This window comes from Poecilia reticulata, chromosome 3 (assembly GCF_904066995.2).
Source record: "Poecilia reticulata chromosome 3, P_reticulata-male-v2, whole genome shotgun sequence".
NCBI classification, from domain to species: Eukaryota; Metazoa; Chordata; class Actinopteri; order Cyprinodontiformes; family Poeciliidae; genus Poecilia; species Poecilia reticulata.
Window position 1 is genome coordinate 30,180,234 of NC_088832.1, and position 14,133 is coordinate 30,194,366.

The 14,133-nt window shown below is 38.7% G+C and overlaps 2 protein-coding genes across 28 annotated transcripts in view; one reads left to right on the forward strand and one right to left on the reverse strand.

Annotated features, from left to right (window-relative positions):
- madd (MAP-kinase activating death domain) overlaps window positions 1–6,590 on the forward strand; it is a 50,809-nt gene extending 44,219 nt beyond the window's left edge. For all 26 annotated transcript variants that reach the window (XM_008405665.3, XM_017303960.2, XM_081605448.1 and 23 more), the window contains 2 exons: window positions 2,071–2,117; window positions 3,980–6,590. In XM_008405665.3, the coding sequence (XP_008403887.1) occupies window positions 2,071–2,117; window positions 3,980–4,093 (161 nt within the window). In that variant the 3' untranslated portion in view covers window positions 4,094–6,590. The remainder of the gene's footprint in view (window positions 1–2,070; window positions 2,118–3,979) is intronic.
- The window catches only part of bbox1 (butyrobetaine (gamma), 2-oxoglutarate dioxygenase (gamma-butyrobetaine hydroxylase) 1), a 28,431-nt gene continuing 19,322 nt past the window's right edge, over window positions 5,025–14,133 (reverse strand). For both annotated transcript variants that reach the window (XM_081605455.1, XM_008405679.3), the window contains 5 exons: window positions 11,665–11,863; window positions 10,425–10,530; window positions 10,084–10,280; window positions 8,968–9,134; window positions 5,025–7,952 (listed from right to left, as the gene is read on the reverse strand). In XM_081605455.1, the coding sequence (XP_081461581.1) occupies window positions 7,792–7,952; window positions 8,968–9,134; window positions 10,084–10,280; window positions 10,425–10,530; window positions 11,665–11,863 (830 nt within the window). In that variant the 3' untranslated portion in view covers window positions 5,025–7,791. The remainder of the gene's footprint in view (window positions 7,953–8,967; window positions 9,135–10,083; window positions 10,281–10,424; window positions 10,531–11,664; window positions 11,864–14,133) is intronic.

A 14,133-nucleotide genomic window follows, 5' to 3' on the forward strand; every position in this document is an offset into this window, starting at 1 on the left:
AAAGAGAATCTTTACTTCAGAATCTGAGACGCAGGATTAAACTTTACATTAAAGTCCATATCAAGCTGGCGAGTGTACTGCACTGTATGGAGGAAAACCGACACATCAAAGCTGCTGTGAATTGGTGAATTACAATCAGAAGAACAGCAAAAACGTACACAGAAGATCAAAGACTTTTAAAGCACTTCTGAGCTGCGTTATGACACTATAAACGGCTGTAGAAAAGATACATCTGGCACCTAATTATTGTTGAAGTCAAGGTGAAAGAAAGTTTAATCAGTGTTTTTTTTATTTTTTTATAGGATCAGCTGATAGTAAACCAGATCAATCTTTGGTGTGCATTAATATTTATGGATAAAAACGTAAAACTGACGCGCTTAGTTGCTGATTTATAAAGTGACCTACTTTGTCTAAAACAGAAAAAATACTAGATGACTCATTGTGATTTCAGCAGATGGATGAATCATGAGGCATGTTTCCTGTGGCTGTTGGTAGACAGAGGGATGCTAGCAGCTTAGTGAAGTTGCCGTCATTCATTTTCATACAGCCTGAGATGTTCCTCTGCAGACGCTTGTGAATTCTCCACCACAAGCTGGTAGAAAGCACACTCTGATCTGAGGCTTTACCGCCACAATTTGATTACCATAAGTGAGCGAAGGCAAACAACTCCAGCATACAGAAGATTTCTTTGTTTCTTAGCAGCACCGTCTCTGCAGCAAAAGAAGCAGTCGACGTTGCCACAGCAACTCGTGCAGTCTAACCAATAAAACATAAGCAGCAGATAAATCAGTCTTTAATTTCAGTGAACTCCATACACGCAGGAAAAAGTCACATGTTTCAATAAATAATTTATTTTTATTAGATTTTATTACAATTTTTAAAGCATGGGACAATAAATCTATAATCTTAATTTACATTTATTTAAAAAAAAAAGTTTTTCAGAATAATAAATCTGAGATAAAATAAAAATTGTTTTACACCTATGATGGTCTCTATGTCCAGACAGTCGTGATCAACAGTTGGATTAGTTACAGCTCTGTTTATTTATGCAAGCTGGAGTTAAAACTGATGACTCAGTTCTGACAGAGCAGCACAGAAGAATCACAGGAGGTAGAAGTTGGATGTCTGGCTGAGTTACTGTCATGCCTCTGTGCTGCTTTTGTAATGTTGCCCTCATCTTTGCCACTATGAAAACCTTCATTCTCCAGCAGGTAAAGTGTTGCCACCTTTCTTCTTCAAAAAATCCCCCAAACTAGATTAATGCTGATTATTTTTTTATTCCATTTTCCATCACTGCGCTGATTATTTTTCACCTTCTTTGTATAAATAAGTATTCCTCTCCTTCATTCATCACTTGCTTTTTTCTTCTTCTTTTTTTTTTGCTTTGAACATCCATCTTGACATTTTTCCTCATGTGGTCGTCGTTTGCTGAATGTCCGCCTCAGTATCTCAACCAGTTGGGATCTCAGGTGGGACGGCTGCTTTACGGGGGTTGATTCCAAGGGATTTAGCATTTCCAAAATCCCCCGACATCTGTCCAGATCTCAGCCTCTTCATCTCTGCTCTGGGTTCACAGTTACTAATGAAAAGTCAGTCTGTCCTCTGGGCAGGGTCTTAGCATCTTCTAGCTGCTCCTCTGTGGCGGCAGGTCACAGGGGGAAAAGGGTTAGAAAAAGGAGGTCGTCTTTCTATTTATTTCTTTTCGAATCGTTCAAATCTTATAACCTCTACAGTCTGTTATAAGAAACGTGTGTGTTTTATTTGTCCATTTAGTGGGCCATGAATGTGTCACCAGCAGCCTGTTTGTCATTTCGACACCAGCTGCTTCTCTTTGAAAAGTAGCGAAGAGCAAAACATAATTTTCCCAAACAGTGCTCTCTTGTCCTTGGCTTGAACTCTGTAAATTTATTCACAAGCTTTCTGACTGTTACGGTGTAACTTCTTGGTCCACTTCCCATTGTACACATAATTGAAATTCCAACCCTGTAACTTCCCGAAGCTCTCAATCATGAACTCATCCAATTTCCTGCTGCCTTTGAATTCTTTGTTTTGTCTCTTGCACCGACATAGTTCCTGAAACTAAAGAAGTGGTGATCCACAAGTACAAGACCCCCATGGTGAGTCCTCTTGTTCTGTCTTTAATCAGAGCTAGAAAGCTTTTTGCCGTTGTTTGAAGCATAAACTCCCTCTGCCTGGAGTATTTTAGGATGCATTGTGACTAAATATGGTGATGACTCAGCTGGCGTCGGTATGGTGATTAGTTTGTCATGTATGACTCATACATGACAAACTATGAGACTATGAGACATACATGTCAACTATGTGTCATAGTTGACATGTATGTCTCATCATTGGATTGTCCTAAACAATCCAATTGTTTAGGACAAAGTAGTGCAATTTGGCAGGTTTTTTTTTTGGTAAAGTTTTTTTTTATATGCGAGTAAAAGCCTGAGATATTATCAGGTTTTCAAAAATCCCCAGAAATAGTTAGTGAAATTATTACATTAAGATGAAGAAACATCTAAAGAAACTGATGAAATATATAATATTAATACAGTACCTTGCAAAAATATTGGTTCCTTTTAAATGTTTGCAATAAAACTATAAAACATATTGAGAAAATTTTCTAATTAAATTGGGGTGGAAAGTTTTTTTTTTTTTTTTTTTTTTTTTTACATTTATCAATTAAAAATCAAAGTTTGTAAACTTGTCTGAAAACATCAGTTTTTATGTCTTGCAACACAAATTTAATTGGACTTGGATCTACTCTTGGAGCTCAACTCCGATTTTAGCTGAAGTTCGATGTGTTTTTTTAAGTTATTAATTTTTGCATCCCGAAATTACTAGCAGTTGATGAAAGTGCACAGCTGAAGGGATTGAGGGTTTTAATTCTTAGAAGTCTGCTTCTGTTCCCTAATGAGTGCAGAGCACTTTGCGTAATCTCTGCTTTTAGGCCACTCTTGGGAAGTTTACTCATGGTCTTATATTTCTTGCGTTCCTACATGACCTGCCTGATCCTGGATTTAAACTCCAAGATGGCCTTGTAACTTTTTCCAGTTTGAGCAACATCAGTAACTCTTTCCCCACAGGATCATAAAAGCTTTTACTGTGTGCCGTATTAAATTTTGCACAAACCTGCAGTAAAGCAACGTTCAAGGTTCAAATGCTTTTGAATATGAGCAGCTAAGATAGCTTTGCATGATGCATGACATTTTATTTGACCTATGGAGTTTCTCCTTTAATAAAAAAATGCATATCTAATATTACTGAAATTTGCTGTATTATTCTGTATCATGCATCTGCAGAGCCTCTTAATGGGCAGTATTATGTACAATTGACATTTCCTTCATTAGAAACATACCTAGATGTTGCTTTGATTCTTTCATGCATGTTTGAGAAATCATTTAATCTCCCATGGCAACCATTCACCTGTGCGTTTTGCCCGGGTGGACCCAGCACTGCCTTCGAGGCGCAGCTCCTCCTCAGAGCTGCCGTCTCCAAGCTTACAAGCTTCGTCCTCAAAGAGCACTCCCACCCCACGACTCCCCAACTCTGCTCCTTCAGACTAGTCAGCAGCAATTAGCAAATACCTGATGGAACTGTGCATCAGCTGACCTCGATACAAGCTACTTCTCAGTGCAACACTGGTAAAAAACGTTAAAGGGTTAATGGAGACGATGGCTTCCTGATGGAGTTTCAGAAAGAGCAGGAGTTTTAGAGACAAGGAGATAAACTGCTAAGTAAACATTCTTTTACATCATATCTGGTATATTTAGTATTTTTATAACAACTAAAGTTAACACGGTTACTTGCTGTGCTATAAAATGGCACTAAGTACCTGAAAATACATAATACTGCTCCTTTAAGGACTTTAAATGGTGCATTTCCTGTTTTAGTGTTTGATGTCCGTTTACTTTAATGGGTTTAACTTATTACTGGTTCTGTTTCCTGTATAATTCGCCTCTGTTCCCCTCTGCAGGCACATCAGATCTGTTACTCTGTCCTCTGCCTCTTCTCCTACGTGGCGGCTGTGAAGGGGAAGGAAGCGGAAGGAAAACCCAAGCTGCTCTCACCAAGACCCCTTCCTAGCTAGTCAACACCTCCTGCTCCCCTGCCCCCTCCCAGCCTCCTTCCTCATCCTCGGTGTGCCTCTCTACTTGAACTTCATCTCTCTTTAACCAGACAATCCCCAAATTTAAATCTAAGCACACAATCCCTGCTCCCCCTCCCTCCTCCTGTGTAAATATGAGCCTGTGATCCTTTTTAGATCCAGTTGTGTTAGACATGTTTGGTCCTTGATGTCGTGTAAATAACTCCAAACATTCTCCGTTGTCGTCCTGATGTTCCGAACCCAACTAGTTCCACATTTGCTTGCTCTTTGGAGTCGGAGAAGCAATTTGTCAGCTCTGTGTGAAGGCCTCGGCGACGCCAGGTCTGAGCCACAGGCTGCATGCAGGTCCTGTGCTGCAGCTGCAGCAGCAGCAGCTCACCACCTCCTGCCCACCTCCATACAGCTCTGTGCTATTCTGTGACGTGTGATTACTGTAAAGTTCCAGTTTGTCCAAGTTGAATCTGGTGAAGCATCCGGGAGACCCCGTTAGAGTGCAGTGACAAAGCAGCTGCATCCTGCACTACAGCACCGCATGTAAACTCTTCTTAATGGTGTTTGGTCCTAAAATACTTTCGGTGTTCTCAGATGTGTTCTCTTGCCCACCAGGCTGAATAACTGTTCTAGTTCTGCTGTAAAACTTCTCGTCTGTGCTCCTCTGGTATTAACTGCATGTTACTATAAGGATGAAAATAAATATTATATATATATTTCTATATATAGTATTTATTTAATATATGCATTTAGACTGTACATTTCTCTGGAGAAAAAAAAAAAGTTACAAAATGTTGATTTGCTTGATGTGCAATACTTAAGAAGTAGTTAGCCATTGCCAGAGTCGGGTTCTCTTGGCTCCCACAGGGTGAAGAATGTAAGATGTTTCGTTTTTTTTTATATATATATATATATATATATATATATATATATATACATCTATTGTGTGTTTACTGAATATACAGTGTGATATGACTGGTCAAAGTGTCCTCCATGGTTAATTATCGGTCAGTCACAAGACAGAAAACTGAACAGTTCAAGGTGGTTTATCATTAAAGTTAGATTCACTTCCAACTTCAACCTGTAGACAGAACGTCCTCTGCAAGCAGAAAAATGGGTCTGCATGTAACATAAGAAAGCAGCTCTATCTGCATTATTTGAAGGTTAACATTTTTCAGAGCAAAAATTTGTTTCTTGAGTTTTGATTTGATGAACAGATTTATGGATTCACTTATGAAAAGCAGCATTTGAGAAGTGCAGCAGCAGTTTAATAATTCAAGCATAAACTAAGTTGTTTTTTAAAAAGTTTAATAAGCAGATTTTACTTCCCCAATTTTCCATTTTTAGTTGTTTCTTGCTTTAGTTTGCACATTTCACCTGCTTTATTATTATGCTTGTAATAGCACTAAAACAAACAAAGATGCATCACATTCCTTGGTAGAAATAGTTTTGAATCCAACAGAAACTGCAGGAACTACAAGATTTTCATAATTTATACCAAGCATGTCCCCAACTTATTTTTGCTTAGACTTCTCTCAACCAAAATGTGTTCATGGACTGAAAATGGTGGGATTTCTTACTTTTGATGCTCTTGGCAGCAGAAAACTTGGGAACGAAACGAATGTATGAATTTATGAAGGGTTGAATTGACTTAGCTGTCCAGGCTTTACTTTATATTAATTACTTTGAAAATCTCCCAATTTAAAAAGTACAAATGATACAATTTTCTGCTAAACAGAAAATTCACTGTACATTTTTTCACCAGGAAGTGAGTTGCTGAATGTAAATGTTAAATTGTGATGAGCAGCCGACAGAAAACCTGAGGGGTTTTTGGATCATGGAAATCAAAGTCAAATCCAGAATCCAAAACTTCAGAGGTAAAGACAGAACAATGACAGAAATCCTAATTTTCTCTCAAAATGACTTTTGTAATCAGATTTCTGTCATGTGATCGACCCTTCAGACGTGTTCAAGCCAACATGTATAATCATGACCGACTCTGTGAGGAGATTTTGTCTTTAAGTTCTCTTTGTGTTCCATGACGGTGAAAAATAGGCCCATTCCACAGTGTGTGTGTATGAGTGAGTGCATGTGTGGTCACGTGGTGAACAGTTTCCTGACCAGCAATATATTGCTACAGTAATATCACTGGAAGAGCTTTTATTTTGATCCTGACATGCTTGTATTTTTAGTAACTTAACTGTGCAAGGTAGAAATTCCAGGACGTCATTGAGAAGATGACGTTTCATCTATACAACTGATCTCCGAATTCTGCTTTGCCTACAAACTTTTTTTTTGTTCTTTTTTTTTTTAATCTGGAATATTACAATTCATCTCTGTTATTGTTCTCACTGGCTGAGAAAGGGAGGGAAACAGTAAGGAGATGCCAGGTGTAAGTATTCCAGTACTTTGAGGTTAAAAAAATAAAATAAAGGTATTTATAGATTATGTACAGCTTTGGCAATATAATAAAGTTGTCCTAAATGAAGCTGTTGTGTATTTTTTTTTTTTTTTGACAAAAAACTTACATTTGTGTTTTTTGTAAGATTTATTGCAGGAACTGGTTTGACACATGGCTGTTTAACTTCACACTAAACCATTAAAAGTACAAATTGCACCACTTTGAGACCAGAGCTGCCCATAAATAAACCAAAACCAATTTCTTTCAAATTAGCTCTTATAAGAAAAAATGTGCCATATTCACTTTTCCATTTTAAAAAAACTGTACCTGTGTGAATATAGTCATGGATGTATGAGAAACATGACAGCTTGTTTACAAAGACAAAAAAATGTGCACTTTGTTGCAATTAACCTCACATCTTAGGACATTTTGTCAAAATATCTTTGTGATGCAAGGAATCATGATTTCTTTAAAAATAACAGGAAACTTTTCTTTTTTGGCAAATCAGAACAGGGAATGATGACATTTAAAAAATAATAAATTGGAGCTTATTTTTATGTGAAATACCCTGGATAGTCTATGAAGCATAGTAAGGTTAATTAAAAAAACCTAACTACGTTAGGTTAGGTTTAAAAAAGAAAAAAAAAACTAAAGGCACCTTTTAGATCTACTAACAAGGCGTATTTGTCGTTGCATTGTTGTGTTGCACAAGTTTCAGGCTTCAAACTGAATATTAAATATGCTTTGCTTTTAGCTTGCTATCTAATATTTCAACATCTTGATTCTGTCAGCACTTTTTAAGACTTTATTTGAAGGGGTGTGCATAAAACTGACATGACACTCATAAACATGACACCTGTCGTGAACATAAAGGAGTTTTATGAATGTTTATGACGGTTGTCATGAAGTGTCATTCAGTAAATAATGACACTTTTAATGCAAAGTTGCATTAAAAGTCCATTAAAAGTGCCAACTTTGCATGATTTTTTAAATTATAATTTAATACAAAGTTGGGATTTTTTATTTACTTTCAATGCAACTTTTAGAGCAACTTTGCGTTAAAAGTGTCATTATTTACTGAATGACACTTCATGACAACTATCAAACATTCATAAAGACTTCTTTATGTTAATGACAGATGTTATGTCATGTTTTTGACAGTGTCATGTCAGTTTTATGCACACCCTTTCAAATAGTGTTGCCAACCAATGTGTAGTTTTAATAGAATTTTCAGATCCTAGAAGAGGCTTTAAGTCTTTCTATGTAAATGTGACCTTTTGTCCGACGCTCACGCGTCCCCGTGGACATTTCTGCGGACAATCCGGAGACGAGACATCACTTCGTCCCAGTCCAAGTAGGCACCCTCCAAGTGTCGCAGCCTGTCTGGCCTGCTGATGTAGCTCTTCCTGCCGTGCAGCAGACGCCAGTTGTCAAAGGTCACAATGTCACCTGGAATAAAACACGCAGGATCAGACATGAGCGTTTGCTGTTGATCTGAGATGGTATTGTGCAGGTAATGTATAACACAAACCAGAAAGGCTAAACGTCAAGAAGCTTAAGGTCAGGCATCATTTAAAGTTCAAGACACAGCAGAAACAAATCTGGTTTTATCCATCTAATAATGAGAATCTGGCTGAAGATTTTTATTTATTTATTTTTTTATTGGAGGAAAGTCCTTCAGTGAATACAGAGGACACAGAGGTTACCAATGGGTTGGACGTTTACTACTTGAAATAATGCTGTGGGAGCCAACAGATCCATCCTGCTGCACATTAATGTCCTGAATCTCAGCTGCTAGATGCAGCGCAGATGCATGTCATGGCTTTTGCTAGACATTGGTAACTTGATTTGGCCAACTGTGACAGAGACGGCAGTGACGTTTTAATGTCACCGTGACCTTAACGATGACAAAGATGTTGTTCACCATGTTTACGACAAGCTGCAGTAGCCTGCAGAACAACGTCCTTCTCTCTGAAAACACACTGCCCTTGCTTTTTGTAAATCATTACAGAATGTTGATTACAACACAAACTTTAATTCATTTTCCTAAGATTTCTTGATAAATAAAGGTGGAATAATGAATGGAGGTGCATATTTTTTTAGCTATTTGAAAAGTGTGGTGTCCCTCTGGACACCACAATTATGCCCAAGTCCAGAACTAATCTTTACTTTATTCTTTCTCCAATTAGGCTGTCGAGTATATTTGATGCCCACAGCTTTTGTTATTTTTTTATAGGTACTAGCGTTGTATTTATACATCTTTTTTTTTTTTCCACAGAATTCATGATTTTGGTTAGTAGATGAATGTTTCGAGATAAATGTATGGCCCTGTAGGCTACAAATAAATTCTCCATTGGGATCAATAAAGTCTCATTCTGAAACTGAATCTTTCAATGATCTATTTTGTGTTTATCAGGTAAATAAAGTATAGGCAAACTTTTCATTTTCAAAGGGACCCACTGACCTGGCTTCATGGTGTAGGTGACCACGTTTTCCGGCCTGTTCATGATGTCCACATAGGCCCTCAGGGCTCTATAGAAGGGCTGGACCTGATGTAAGGGGAGGTCCAGCACAGAGTCTCTGGTGGCGTTGTTGTAGTTGATTTTTGTGACTTTTCCCTCGGAGTCAACGCTGATTAGAGATATTACAGAAGGACATGATTAGACTTTGGTGAGTTTCAATGTTTGGAGCTGAAACAATTTTCTTCCAGGACGCTATTTAACTTAAACTCTAATGTTTTTAAACATCCTGTTTTATACCTATAAAATGTAGAGCTGCAGCTGCCAAATATTTTAATAATCTATTGATTATTCTGAAGATTAAATTGAAGTCAATGTTGTACCATATCAAAAATGCAAAATAAAAATCAAAGACATAGCTAAGTTCCTTTTATAAGTAAAATACACTTTTTTTGCCTGACATGCATTAACAGTGTTATGTTAGTGTAAAGGTACATCTGCTGTGAAAAAATCCACTTCTAACATCAACATGTGAAAAACGTTACACTTTGTTTGACCAAACATCAACAGTTTAAGGGCTAATGAACATATTTACAAAGAGGGTGTTGTTCTTTAACTAAGTGACTATTGTCAGAGTCTTTATACTTTAGTTAATTAATCAATTTCTAAATTAATTGACAGTTATTTCAATAATCATGGAAGCTGAGCAACTGAGAAAATTTTGATTCTGATTTGTTTTCTGCCAATGAGGCAATTTATAATCACCTCATTACGTTCACACAATGGAAAAAGCAAATATAATGGGAACCTGTAGATTTGAACCAACAGATCAACAGATCCCAAATTTTCATGAATGTTTCAGCCATATTCCAAAGGCTGAGGTTGTGGTTCAAAATCCAAAGGGCCCTAAACGCATCTTTTTTTTTAGAGTCACAAAGAAAATACATATCAGTTTTTAATATTTCTGAACAGCAGATGGCAGTGTCTGCATTCCAAATGAAATAACTGTACACACACAAACACACGTACACACACTCTTACAGTTACACAATGTACCACCAAATCAGATGTGTGTGTGTGTGTATTGTGAAACAGTCACCTGACGTCTCGTCAATACTTACTCGATGATGTGGTTCTTGGAGTGCAGCATGAAGTCGCAGTAGTCCGTCCCGGTGTCGGTGAAGTCCACACGGAGCGAGGTGAGCGTCCGGAAGGCCTCTGGATCTTCTCGCTGCAGCTGCTCGGCCATGTGGAAACCGTCCACCACCTCGCTCTCCCCTCCTTCCTTCGCCTGGTTAATGCAGTGCAGGAACTGCACCTACAGCAGGCCGAGGCACACATGCCGAGCAAATGCTCCCTTTAAGGCTCTGAAGTCATGGAGGCCAAATGCCAAGACATGATTCATCGCTGATCCCGTTCCTGTTTAATCCTCTAAACGGCATTTAAGAAAGATTTTACTCACCCCAGGTGCAAAGTGTAAAGCTGGATAGTCTGTATGCAGGCTCAGCTTCCCTGAAGTGTACGCCACATTGTTTGCCATGGATTTGTCCTGGACCTGCCATGTATGCCTGAGGACAAAGATAACATTCATTAATAAACCCCACTTTAATTATTCCACTTTGGCAACAGAAGATCAGCAACGACAATTAGGCAGCGAGGAGAAAAGGATGAGATGAGATGAACTTCGGAGGGATCCCTGAGGGGAAACCGGGCAGCTTCACAGGAATGCTCAGACTGTAGACTCTTAAGTAGATCCTTCATTGAGATGCAGCATGAGTCGAGCACTAATGAGCTAAAGTTATCTTCAATGTTCTGTTTGTATGCCTCGTTCTGGACGAAGCTCGAGTCATTACCAACTTCTCTCGTGGCAGACTCTTAGTTTTCGTCTGCCGACTTTTCACTTCCTGCAGAATGAGCTCATCTCCTGCTGGTGGAAGAGCTTTATGATTCAAACTTCAGTTGCAGCTGAGTGCACCAGGATATTCCTCTGGAAAGATGGAATACTTGGTTTGTTTTCCTCCTCTCTGTCCTCAAACAATCAGCAAGTCAAAGTGATGAACTGCTGTGATTGAAAAAGGCTAAGCGATACTCAGTAAGCTCAACTTTGGAGTCAATATGAACCCAAAGCAACAGATGAATGACTCGTGCATAAACTCTAAATACGCTCTAAATACATCTGTGCTTAAAAAGGTTGACTTCTTTTTTTGAATGTAGAGAAGTTTGCATGTACGCATCATAAGAGTAAATAATTAAGACGCATTTCATCTATTTTCTTTAACGTGGAATCATTTTCACCTTAAAAAAAAAATCGATGCACAAGTTTTCTAGTCAACTCAGGGTGAAACAAAATCTCTATTGAGTATACAGTAATCCCCAATAATCAGAATTGGTAAAGTTTGTTAAAACTGGTTGTTTTCTTATAACAGTTTCTAAAGACCATGGGGAAGGATGGATACTCAGAGCCCATAAGTATTACCATTAACTTCACATTACATTTAACCTTGTGCATCCAACTGTAATTTTAAAAAAATATTCCAAGGTATTTGCTGTAAAAGCGATCCAGCCTTTCAAAATAGTATGAACAGTAAAAAGCCCTACATTTTTGTAACATTAGCACACATTCGTGGTGATTACATTTAAAATTCTCCACCACCTTTATGCTTAGTCACAGTGCTGAATGTGCTTCCAGTAAACAGTCTTACCCGTAAAACGTCAGCCTGAGATATCCAATCCTCTCAGCCAGTCTGGCCACTTGACCTTGCTCTGCAGGCGCCCCCTTTAGGTGCACGATACCAACTCGCCGCAGGGCCAGGAGCCAGGCGAGCGCAGCCCCGTCGTCATGGAGAACTTCCTGGAAGTCAGCTTGGGGAATACTGAGCGTCGCGTCCCAATAGTAACGCTCTGAAATGCAAACACATTATGGTTTTTACCCCAAAGCTGCTCCATAGAAACTACAGCTGGGAGCGTTCACATTGATGTTTCTTTATTGCATTCTTTGTGTCTGTTAGGAATCAGTTTTGGGTTCTTGTTAATAAAAGAGAAGCTTTATTTTCCAATGCACTTTTAATCCAGGGCACAACTGTAAATCTAAACACAGACAAACACCATTCAGAAATCCTCCATGTAAGTTGGAGTGTTTTGATAAGATGGAGCACAGCTGTCCAGATGTGCAGCACATGTTGAATTCGGGAATTATAAAACATCTGACATCTAGTTATTTTGTTTACTGTGGGAAAAAGACTTCTAGACAAACATTTTTAGATCAACACTTTCTTTTCTCCAGTTTTCTTATCCTAAAAACGTTCTTTTGCATTTGACAAGATCAACTACGACAGTTTGTTTTATTCTAGAAAGGAAGTGATTTCTCTCTAAATCCATTACTGCATCCTTTGCTTATTGGAGCTGAATAATATTATAAACTCTGCTGCTCACTTGAAGATGAATGGTTCTCTGAAAAGTAAAAAAAAAAAAAACGTTAAAAAAAAAACAGCACGTCTCCATCAGACAGACAGAAATGGAAAGAATCTTCCCATTGCTCTCCACCCAGCTGGCTTCACTCCTTTTTCCATGCAGCCTCCCTCCAGTGACTTCCAAAGGAACAGCTGCTAAGTACATTTGTGGGTAGAGGGGGGTGGGGGGGGATTTCACACAAAGGGTGTACCTGTCTGATGTTTATGGCGCCTCCTTGTGTCTCTTAAGTAACTGCTATGTTCAAAACAAAGCTTAATAAAGCTGCAGCACAAAGCAGCCTACAAGAAAATAAACCGAGGATTTGATAGAGTCAGAATGTTCCTGCTGAAAACCAAGCATGATTTATTCTCATGAGAAGTGTCCAAAACCACCAAAGAAAATACGCCCGTTTGCTGAGGCCTGTGAAAATTTAAAGACGCAACAAAACAACTTCAAGTGGTGATTTTATTGCCTTGTTTTTTAAAACCAGTGAGGCGCGAAGACCGATGCTACACGAGTCAGGAGCACGGCGGTCATCAGGACTCACAGACCTCCCTCCAGGCTGTTGTCACAAATGATCAGTTACTGGCTCCACAACTCACTCAGGTCAAGGATCCGCTGCCTGTTAAAACGTGTCATGAGGATGGAGGCAAACAGAGAGAGCATGGGAAACCTGGGCAAAGGTCAAACCTGGATGCTACAATTAATTGGGGAACGTGCACAGGCATAGCAGTGCTTCAGTTTTTTTCACTTCAGGATGTCGATCCTTACAGAAAGCTTCTGGCTCAGGTTGTAGTCTTCCTATACGTGTTCAGTCCCAGCAGCAGTTCAGCACAAATCTCATTCAGAAACTTGTCACGCTCGCCATTATCAGGACAGTTCACTGTGTGCCTGCTGGGCTGAACAAAAGATGAGAACCTTGCTTGAATATCTACCGTCTAATCATGTAATCAGAGACGCACAGCAGCTTGTTTACGACTGGGAGAGTTAATCACAAATCTTAGATATGGGAGATGGAAAGAAAATAATGAGGGCCTTTTAACCTAAACAGTGAAAAGTTCAGAACCGGGTCAAGCTGTAAACAGATGAAACGAAAAGTACAATCATGTGTGGACTGTGTGAAAGCAGTTTTATGAAGTGTGGATGACAAATTTTAATGCTGAAACAAAAGAAAAAGATTGAGAGATAAATGGCAGCATGAAGACCAAACTCAAACTGCTAGTTTTATATTCTACAAATCTGGCCTTTTAAAATGAGGGCCAGGAATTAAGTCATTGGAAGTGCACTGAAGGAAAGTAGCACGTGGAAAAATATGCTACGGTCAAAATGGTGACTTTTTGGAATACAAAAAGCTAACCAATTGGAGGTATCAAAAATGGCAATACTACAAGAAAACTGTTAGTGGCTGAGGCAGAAAAGTCCACAAAGAATTGGATTACATTTGTTTTTTGTTTACAAAAAATAACTTCTACCCCTTATCCACTAATGGCTACCTCCTGATTTTAGATGGGACTGAATTCTGAGGTTAAAATTTGCACCGTCAGGTAATATATTATGATTTTATTAATCTGATGTCCATGTCAACTTTCTGAAGCCTCCCTAGCGCCCCCCAGAGGCCATGGCTCCCATTTTCAAAAGAATTAGTAGAACATAAAATTGAAATAAAAACAAAAAAACTCTGCAGAGACATAATCAACTGTGGAGGGATATGAATACTTTAG